This window comes from Eubalaena glacialis, chromosome 11 (assembly GCF_028564815.1).
Source record: "Eubalaena glacialis isolate mEubGla1 chromosome 11, mEubGla1.1.hap2.+ XY, whole genome shotgun sequence".
NCBI classification, from domain to species: Eukaryota; Metazoa; Chordata; class Mammalia; order Artiodactyla; family Balaenidae; genus Eubalaena; species Eubalaena glacialis.
This window is the reverse complement of record NC_083726.1, coordinates 20,580,960-20,591,971: the sequence shown is the minus strand read 5'-3', so window position 1 is coordinate 20,591,971 and position 11,012 is coordinate 20,580,960. Positions and strand designations below refer to the sequence as shown.

The following is an 11,012-nucleotide window of genomic DNA, read 5'->3' as shown; positions in this document are numbered from 1 at the left end:
AAAAGTTTAAAAACAACAACCTACATAACCCTGCTTCTTGAGTCCATCCTGTTGGTCTGTTTTCCAATAGTGACGATGGGTGAGGACGGATGAGGGGGACGAGAAGCTAACTTTATTCACCTGGCAGAAAAGTCCCATGGAATTTGCCCTGTGGTTTTTGAATAAGCAGGAGTATAGCAGGACCTCACCTCAATAGATACCTGTTGGCTCAAAATCTCAAGCTTTAGAGAGCTTCCCGAGGCCTTGTGCTTCCTGACAGCTACAACATGGCGAAACTAGGTGACAGTGGAGTTGGCGTGGTTGGCTGAGGGTTTTTGCTAAGACGTCAAGCCCAGATTTTGAAAAAGGAGAATCCTTAGAAAAGCAAGTGGTGTTTTGTTTTGTTTTTTAACTTTTTTTTGGTTTATTTTATTTATTTATTTATTTATGGCTGTGTTGGGTCTTCGTTTCTGTGCGAGGGCTTTCTCTAGTTGTGGCAAGTGGGGGCCACTCTTCATCGCGGTGCGCGGGCCTCTCACTATCGCGGCCTCTCTTGTTGCGGAGCACAGGCTCCAGACGCGCAGGCTCAGTAATCGTGGCTCATGGGCCTAGTTGTTCCGCGGCATGTGGGATCTTCCCAGACCAGGGCTCGAACCCGTGTGCCCTGCATTGGCAGGCAGATTCTCAACCACTGCGCCACCAGGGAAGCCCCCGAAGTGGTGTTTTGAGGGCCAAAACTCTAGTCCTAATTGCTCTCCCAAAATGGAAGGCGTGCTGACAATAAGAAGAAATCTAAATGATGGGGTTGGGTGAGTGCCTGGGAGCGGTCAGCCAGCAGCAGGGTCAGCAATGGGCGACATAGTGTTCCCTGTGGGTAAGGCAGACGAAGAAAGCTGCCCTCGGAGTGCCAGGGAGCGGTTCTTGATTTCTTGGCAGCGAGCAGAATGGGCTTTTGTGCGGGTAGGAACAGCCTGCCAGTCAACTATATTTACGGAGCACCTGCTGTGCAGAATTTGAAAAGGAGGAGGAGACAGGCCTTGTCCTCAAGAAGCTTGTGATCAAAGAGAGACGAGAAGTTCCCATGTACTGTGAACCCATTACCATTCACAGTCATATTTGGAATGGGAGAGGTTTTGATGACATTGAAGGCACAGTCTGAGCATTCTTATTCAAAGTATGGGTTGTGGGCCAGCAGCATCACCAGGGAGCCTGTTAAAAATGCAGAATCTGGAACCCCGTGCAGACCCCCAGAGCCGGAACCTGCACTGGACCAAATCCCTAGGTGATTCGTATGCCCATAGCAGTTTCAGAAGCACAAGAGGGGCTGTGGAGGTGCTGAGTCTCGAATGTTTTGAGAGAGAAAAGCCACCTGGCTTGGTAACTAAACTGGTAGAAAAAGGCAGTTAATTTACCTGAAATTCTTTTTTTTTTTTTAATTATTTATTTATTTATCTGGCCGCACCGGGTCTTAGTTGTGGCATGCAGGATCTTTGGTGTCGCGTGTGGCCTCTTAGTTGCGGCATGTGGGATCCAGCTCCCTGACCAGGGATCAAACCCCAGCCCTCTTCCTTGGGAGCCCGGAACCTTAGCCACTGGACCACCAGGGAAGTCCCTACCTGTGAGATTCTTAAACACAGGCATCTCATCTTAGCCAACTTTATAAACCCCGCCCTTGTTAAATTCATAATGAGGCTCGATGAATTCTGGTTGCATGGGTGCTTCCTCTACAGTCCCTATTCAGTGGGGTACACTGGAAATTGTTGTGAATGAATTATTGTTATAGAGGCAGCTCATGGATTTGGGGAACATGCAAATGATTCTTAGAGGCGTGGGCAAAGCTGGGCATGACAGAGCCTGTCAGAGACAAACATGAGTAAGAGAGATGCATGAACAGTTATTTTAAGGCAAAAGTGGGGAATAGCTCAAGGCCCTGAGACTTACCCACAGTGGTTCATTTTCAGTCTAAGTCATGTGCTGCTTGGCCTTCACCACTCCTGGTCCCCCGTCTCTCCAGATTTAGAGCAGCTGGAATTCTTTGTCTCAACTGCCTTGAAATCTATTGAGAGTTCATCTTCTTATCCTTTCTGTCCCACCAAGACTGATTGATTGATCAGTTTATTTATATTGCACAAACTCTATAATGCATGTAGAACTCATCAAAATAATAATTATTATCATTTTACAGTAGGAGAGTGAGGGGCCTCCCTCCTCTGTTCATTTTCCAGATGCTTCCTCAGCCCCGACCCTAATTCCAAACATGTTCTAACATGATGCAGCCCACAGACCTAGAAATAAGGCAAATCCCAGCAGGTAGCATGTGAGGAAAGACTTGAGTGTCATTCTCCCAGGTTATGTCACAGTAAAATCATGATCATAATGATGAGAACCATGAAAAGAGAGAGAAAGCATATATGATGTTTACCACATTCCCTGCCCCTGCAGGAACTCCTTCATTCCTGCCAACAAACCTTGAGATAGGTTTTGCTATTATTTCTATTACATAGATGAGGAAATTGAGGCATATTCCACTCCCCAGTCCATAGGGCAACATCCAAATGAGGCTCTGTGGCCATGACAATCAGACCGATCGATTCAGCAGGGAAAAATGCAGGAAAATCTCTGAAAAGCCTATCATCCCACTTCTGCCTCCACAGGGGTGAGCAGCTGATGAGAAGGGAAATGCAGCCCCAACCTGCAGAGGCCAGGTGCTGACTCTAGCCGACCTGGGGCAGAGCCTGGTTCCACCCTTCATGGGCGGTGGGACCCCGCAGGGCCTCAGTTCCCATCTGCAAAGTGGGGATAGTGATAGTACTGACTGCATAGTGTTGTAAGGATTGTAAGAACTAATATATACTAGGTCATGCATGCAGTGGGTGCCCATACGTGGTTGTTATTTATTTATTCCTTCACTGGCTGTCAAATAATGGGGATTCTATGATTTTAAGAAGGAAAAGTTGTGGCTCTGCCTATTCACCAGGCAGGCATGCATTTGCCTACTTCTATTTGTCACGGCTATCCTAAAAATGCACCAGCATTAATATCCTATCATGTTTCTGTAGTTCTGACTATCTGATACAGTTGGCTGTTAATGATGGATGTTCTGTGGATTTGTTGGAAGTGGAACTAAGCCCTTTAAATTCTCATTTTGGTCTGATTTGTTACATAGAACACTGGGGCTATAGACACCATGGAAATGAAGAATTCACATTCAGGGCACTTTTACAGTTTCAGTGTCCAGCAAGGTTCTCTTTTATTTATTTGATTAGAATTCACCCTTGGCCTTTTTTCCAAAACAGGATTTTAAGCAACTTCAGCTTCCCTTACAAAATGAGCCTTCGTTTCCAAAGATGCTGAGGAAGAATAGCCAATTTAATAGCTCACACACAGACACCAAAGAAACCCTTCTTAATTCTTTTTTATCAATTCATTTTGCATTTAATATGGTTTCAGCAATTAGAGGCGATACCAGGGAGACAGGAAAGGAACGAAAGATCTGTGTTTTTGTTTAGTTGGGAGGGACAAGAAACACAAATATATGGAGACAACTGGAAAATACTTTTAAAATAATTAGGAAATAAATAGTGTATCATGAGGTGGTCCAGAATGCCTCCAGAATAAAGGAGGGGAACAGAATGGAATAATCAGCTCTGAGAGTCTTAAGAGAAATGTCAAAAAGACAGACCAAGATTGCCAAAGAATAATAATGGCAATAGTTATTGCTGTAAATTATAGAGCTCTATCTACACGCCAGGAACTGTGCTATGCATTTTACATAGGATTAGCACCCTAAGAGGTCATTTATCTTATCATCCTTATTTCACAGATGAGGACACCAAGATTGACAGAGATTAAGGAATTGTTCCCAATTGCACAACTTGTAAGGCGTAGTGTCAGGATTTGAACCTAGATCTGTCTGACACAGCCACATGTAGAGGCAAAACAGAAGGTCTGTTGGGGAGAAGATCACCACTCTTCTCAGTGGCAGGAAGGTCAGAAGGTGAAAAGAGAAACCAACTCTAGAACAGGGGCCACTGGGGTCACTAAGAAGAGGGAGAGGCAGGAGGTGCCTGCCAGCAATGGCTTTGACCCTTAACCTGGAGAGTGTGGACCTAACCTAGTAGGTAATAGGGACCCTCTTGGGTAGAATAACAGGATGAAACACAGTGGTAGCATAAGTAAACCTGCAGCTGTGGGAAAAGAGACTGGAAGGCAGAGAAACTTGTCTTAAAGGGAGCCAGGAAGATGTCCATGGGCATTGGATGACAATGGCCAAGTCCAAAAGATAGAGTGTCAAAGAAATAGGCTCCTTGCTCTCGGTGTTCTGATACCTGTGTGTAGCCCCAGCTCACCCAAAGCCAAGAGGTCAACGTTAGATTTCCATTGCTGCACTCAAATATCTGAAAATAAAATGCTTCGACAGAGGGTTTCGTCTCCTGGTTGACACTGGCAGGAAAGATCCTTTCATGACGTGGCAAAGAAACGAAAGTGTTTCTGGTGTGCCATCTACGGGACACTTGTGCTATCACCATATCTTCAAACCACATCACATTGACCACATTATCTTCTGCCTGTCTGTAAGGTGATATGTCTTTTCTCCTTTGGTTAGATTCCCCCCCCATTAGTAAATCGTAATATACTTGTTTATGATCATCTGAATGAAAATACAGTAATCATGTATTTTTAAACAATAAATTGGAATTTGTACCCAGCACAAAAAATTAGTGATGAAAGAAGACATTGCTGTTTCCTGGCAGCCCTGCATCACTCCTCTCCTGATGGCTATTGCAGGGCAGACTACTCCTTCTTCTGTCTCCTCCCAGCCTGCCTAGACTAAAACGGGGCACTTGGCCTGCCCAGTGATGACTCTCAGGCCAAACTACTTGTTGTGAGGTATTGTCCTCTTTGCTTGGAAGGAGCCACTTGTGGAAAAAATGTGGAAAATCCTAGATCTGGACAAAGATAAAACTCCTGGGATCCCACAGTGTGTCTATACTACAAAAACTTTTCTTTGATATTTATTTATCAAACAGAAAATAATTTTTAAAAAGGTCACCTTCAACAACTGCCTCTTCCTGCCCTGGAGTAGTAGCAGCTGGCTCACATACCCATCACTAATTCCCTGTTCTGGGCATCCATGGGGATTCAGCAGGGGAAATTCTATGCCCGTTGGTCATAGGATATGCCTTTAGCTACTTGGACATAGTATAGTCTTTAAAAGAAGTTTCATTAACAGACTTTACCACCAGACTGCTCTATAATCCTGGATATCCAAAGCCTAGGATAAAAACCTCAAAACCAGAGCTCTGAAACCTTTGGATAAGGTTGCTCCAGGCATACAAACTTCCAGAAATGACTGTGACGGAGGGGGGTTGATTCTGTTTCCCAGAACAGAATAGTGGTTCTGAACAGTGATTTGCCTTGTAATAAAAGGAAACGCTGCAAAGCCAGAGGACTTTGGTCTCATCATCATTCAGAAAGTATGTCTCATGAGGGCAGGATGGTGTCAGAGATGCTGCAGTGTCCTTGCACTCTGGGGAAAGTGGGGTCTCATTTACAGAGCACCTTAGGCTCTAAGGGACGTGCTGGGTACTCACGGTGTCTCATTTCGTCCTCACAGCAACCCTATGCATATGAGATAGGTGTTGTGTCCATTTTTCCGGAGAAGGGAAACAGGCTCAATGCCATTAAATGCCCCGCCTGCTGCCTGAGGGGATAACTAAGTGGAAGGACGTCTGGATGCCCATTTTACCTGCGCTCTGTCCGTCACTAAACGCTGCCCCTCCTGGAAGTCTACATATCTTCAAACCACATTTAGATCCTCACCTCACACCATACACCAAAAGACAGTGTGTCTTGAGTTGATGCTTTTCTTCTCATCAGTCCAGAGAAGATGGCTGCCTGGAGTTGAGCAGAGCCTGGGGCTGTGGAAAATATCTTTTCTCAGGATAAATGAGACTAACACTTCCATTACTCTTTTCATTTCCAGAAAATGAAGTGCTGGCCCCAGCACCAGCTCCACCCCGGGAAGGTGAGTAAAAACATGGCCTTATATGTTTGGGCTGCAAATACAGAACATCCATCCCAGCATGAGTTGGCCTCCACTGAGGCTGTGAACTTTAACCCAACTCCCATGGAAAAGTTGGATGACCACAGTTCTTATAGGTTTGTAATAATAACCATACCTTGTGTTTATATAACTTTCTTATGTTAATCTGACTTGGATGGCACGTCATATACTTATAAAACCTTTGAAGTTATGCCAAAGTTGTTGTTACGCCCATGCTTTAGCATTGTGGAGACTGAGTCTCCAAGGGGCCGAAGGATTCACAGTGATTTTTCACACATAACTAAAGGCAAACAAAGCCCACATCTTTCTTGTGAGAGTGGGGTGATCCTACCTCAGACCTGGAAGATCAGCGATCCTTTCCTTACTTGAACTATGTCACCATCAAGCACCTCCAGAAACTCCTAGGGGAGTTTCCAGGAAGGTTTGGTGGCCTCCAAGGCTCAATATCAGCGACAACTTCTCCAGTCCTTGTACCCTGTTGTCCAGCAGGGGGCAACAAAAAAGCAAGCAATAAAGAGTTCCAGTGAACTCCTTGGCAGGTAGAGGTAGTGCCCAGCAACACAACAGGTAAAGCCTGCTTTTATATCCACCAACACCTAAGGAAGAGAACAGGATTAGAAGAATGGCAAGCCCAGGACTTCCCTGGTGGTGCAGTGGTTAAGAATCTGCCTGCCAATGCAGGGGACACGGGTAGGAGCCCTGGTCCGGGAAGATCCCACATGCCACGGAACAACTAAGCCCCGTGCGCCACAACTACTGAGCCTGCGCTCTAGAGCCTGCGAACCACAACTACTGAGCCCGCGTGCCACAACTACTGAAGCCCGCGTGATGCAACTACTGAAGCCCGCGTGCCTAGAGCCCGTGCTCTGCAACAAGAGAAGCCACCGCAATGAGAAGCCCACACACCGCAACGAAGAGCAGCCCCTGCTCGCCGCAACTAGAGAAAGCCTGCACGCAGCAAAGAAGACCCAATGCAGCCAAAAATTTAAAAAAAGAATGGCAAGCTCAAGTGGAATCTCCAGAACCATTTGTCTGCTCAGCCCCCCGGGTGGGGGCAACCAAAATTACATGCATTTTCCCATGAGGGCACCAAAGTGCCCTCTCTCATCACTCTGCCTCCTAAACAAGATAAGAAACTGGCATCCATTCAAGTATTATTCACAGGATATTTACCATGTGTACACCTCTACCCTAACCCTTCAGAAGGTTACAGAGCTACCTATCAAATACTTATTGATAGCTAGATGCAAACGTACTCTACCAGATGTAGTCGAGGAATTCTAAGTAGGAAATATTCCCCTGTATTCAGTTTGCTTACAGCCAAGTAGGAAATGAAATACAGCCCAGAGAACAATTAAGTAAGATACAAACACAATATTGAAACATCAGACATTACTGTAAGAACCTCACAAGGCAGTATGTGACTTAATGCAGGTTAGTTGAATTGACAATGTGGTGTGAAGCCAAGGGCTAGGAGGTCACCATAGACCAGTCCAGCCTGGGTGAAAGCAGGAATTGAATAAGGCCTCAGTGGCTGGTATTTTTGCATGGAAATTTATAAGAGGATATGACGCTCTTCTGCTTTAGAGATTATTTTCGGGAGGGCAGTTTGAGAAATCTAAGTGCTCAGAGGAATCCCCTCCGTCCAGCTAAGAATACTAGATTCACACACTCAAAATCCTTACATAGTAAAGAAGAGTACTGCTATGTGTTAAAATAAATGAAACAGGGTCAGTGCCATGTTCGTTCAAACAGGGACAAGTTCAAGTTTAGTTTTCTTTCAAACCCATGTAAGATGTGTGACATTCTTCTTAGGAACTTCTTCTTTGGTGTGTTTTCTCCTTGCACATACAGATTTATTTTTTGCCAGCACTGAAGACACTGAGAACCTGCAGGCCATTACTGACATAACCTTTCCCTTCTGCTCTTCAGATCAGCAGCTGTCACTGGGCCACTATAAAGTTTCCCTTGTTACGCCACGTTTCATATTCATTATACAATACTGACCTCCTGTTCCTAAAACAAGTCTTCTTCCAAAGTCTACTAAAATTATCCATATTAGTTAATTAAGATTCAGATGTCAGGGTTTCCCTGGTAGTGCAGTGGTTAAGAATCTGCCTGCCAATGCAGGGGACACGGGTTCAAGCCCCGGTCCAAGAAGATCCCACATGCCGCGGAGCAACTAAGCCCGTGCGCCACAACTGCTGAGCCTGCACTCTAGAGCTGGTGAGCCACAACTACTGAAGCCCGCGTGCCACAACTACTGAAGCCCGTGCGGCTAGAGCCCACGCACCACAACAAGAGAAGCCACCGCAATGAGAAGCCCGTGCACCCAAAGAAAAGTAGCCCTCGCTCACCGCAACTAGAGAAAAGCCCATGTGCAGCAATGAAGACCCAACGCAGCCAAAAATAAAATAAATAAATTTATATATAAAAAAACTTTAAAAAAAAGATTCAGATGTCAATTCATTGATCAAAAAAAAAAAAGGAGGCATTTATGGTTGAAACAATTCTTTTCTTATATATACCACGAGTCAGACACCATTTGCAGGTATCTAAACTATAATATGATTCTAAATAGAGAGAGATGCAAACCAGAGGGTCTCAACTGATATAATCTGATGTTCCTGCTCTTGTGTTGCATTTATTGCCACTTAAATTCATCAAGAAGATTAATATGTGAATCAAATATTTTCTTTCAAACTACTGTACGATTGCAGATTTTATATGCTGGCTCTTTACTATATTATCTAGAAATCCAAACTATTGGAACCATTAGATGGATCAAAGTTCTTTAAAAAGTCTGTCCCTCGTTGGGGTCTAAAATGAAGTGACCCTCATTTTACACTCATTCCATACCAGCATATTACAATATAACATGGTCCCAGCATAGCTCAGCTATTTTAATAAAATCTGTATTGCATGTTTCTATGTATACTTTTTTTCCAACATGATCAGATTTATTAACTGATTTTATTAGAAGTTTAATGTAACTCTGTATTATCATTCCCAAATTCATAATTCATATATAGCATAATAAATGAGTATGTAGCATCATTTATGCTCTGTTCTGTTGTCATTAATTTCTTCTCTCCCCACCTCCACCCTGTTGCTCATCACACAATAAAATGCTTCCTTTAAGATACTTTTAAAAATGTGTTTGGGGCTTCCCTGGTGGCGCAGTGGTTGAGAATCTGCCTGCCAATGCAGGGGACACGGGTTCGAGTCCTGGTCTGGGAAGATCCCACATGCCGCGGAGCAACTAGGCCCGTGAGCCACAACTACTGAGCCTGCGCGTCTGGAGCCTGTGCTCCGCAACAAAAGAGGCCACGATAGTGAGAGGCCCGCGCACCGCGATGAAGAGTGGCCCCCGCTTGCCACAACTAGAGAAAGCCCTCGCACAGAAACGAAGACCCAACACAGCCAAAAATAAAAATAAATAAATAAATTAATTAATTTTTAAAAAAATGTGTTTGTACTTTCTACACAGCACCAAATAAAGAGAGGGAGACCAGAACTTCAATAGCAAAAGGTGAGTTGGAGGGATGGAGAGTGAGGCCGAATTCAACAAAATTAGAAGCAGAAACAGCTCAGTAATGATTACCATGGAGGCCCCATAGAATTTGTCCTTATTAGTTAACTGAGATTCAGATGTCTATTCATCAATTTTAAAAAAAGAGAGAATTCATGGTTGAAATAATTCTTTTCTTACATACATCACAAGTCAGACACTATTTGCAGGTATCTAAATTAATATGATTCTAAACAGAGAGATTCAAACCAGAGGGTCTCAACTGACAAAATGTGATCTTATTACTCTTGTATTGCATTTATTGCCACTCAACTCAACCGAGAAGACTACTATGTACACCCAAATATTTTCTTTGAAACTACTGTACAATTGCAGATTTTATACCCTGGCTCTTTAATATTATCTAGACGTCCAAACTATTGGACCTCAAATTTCCATAAGAAGTTGTCCCTTGGGCTTCCCTGGTGGTGCAGTGGTTGGGGGTCCGCCTGCCAATGCAGGGGACACGGGTTCAAGCCCTGGTCCAGGAAGATCCCACATGCCGCGGAGCAGCTAAGCCTGTGCACCACAACTACTGAGCCTGCACTCTAGGGCCCATGAGCCACAACTACTGAGCCCACGTGCCACAACTACTGAAGCCCGCGTGCCTAGAGCCCGTGCTCCGCAACAAGAGAAGCCACCACAATGAGAAACCTGCGCACCACAATGAAGAGTAGCCCCCGCTCACTGCAACTAGAGAAAAGCCCGCATGCAGCAACGAAGACCGAACACAGCCAAAAATAAAAAACTAAATGAAAAAAAAAAGAATGAGTTTAAAAAAAAAAAAAAAAAGTTGTGCCTTGTTGGGATCTAAAATGAAGTGATCTATATTTTATACTATTTCCACACCAGCATGTTATAATATGTTCCCAGAATAGCTAAGCTATTTTAACAAAATCTGTTACGTGTTTCCATGTATACTTTTCCCCAAAATGATCAGATTTATTAACTACTTTTATTAAGTTTAACGTGACTCTACATTATAATTCCCCAATTTGTAATTCACGTATAGCATAATAAAGGAGCATATAGCATCATTTGTGCTCTGTTCTGTTATTAATTTCTTCTCTCCCCACCTCCACCCTGTTGCTCATCACACAATAAAATGCTTTCTTTAAGATACTTTTAAAAATGTGTTTGTACTTTCCACACAGAACCAAATAAAGAGAAGGAGGCCAGAACTTCACCAGCAAAAGGTGAGTTGGAGGGAGGGAAAGTGAGTCTGAATTCAGCAAAGTTAGAAGCAGAAAGAGCTCAGTAATGATTGCCATGGAAGCCCCATAGAATTCCTCTGCATTATCTTTCATCAGTGTGTTTTAGAGTTCTTCCTTTGCATCTTATCGGCATAACCCAATCAGCATAATGACGAATGGTGCTTTGATCAGTTTTCATTAC

General features: G+C 44.0%; 1 protein-coding gene across 1 annotated transcript in view; it reads left to right on the top strand.

Annotated features, from left to right (window-relative positions):
* Nucleotides 1-828: 828 nt before the first annotated feature.
* The window catches only part of MYBPC1 (myosin binding protein C1), an 80,115-nt gene continuing 69,931 nt past the window's right edge, over nt 829-11,012 (top strand). Inside the window, exons 1-4 of the mRNA XM_061206635.1 lie at nt 829-939; nt 3,803-3,863; nt 5,966-6,007; nt 10,772-10,813. Coding sequence (XP_061062618.1) covers nt 829-939; nt 3,803-3,863; nt 5,966-6,007; nt 10,772-10,813 — 256 coding nt within the window. The remainder of the gene's footprint in view (nt 940-3,802; nt 3,864-5,965; nt 6,008-10,771; nt 10,814-11,012) is intronic.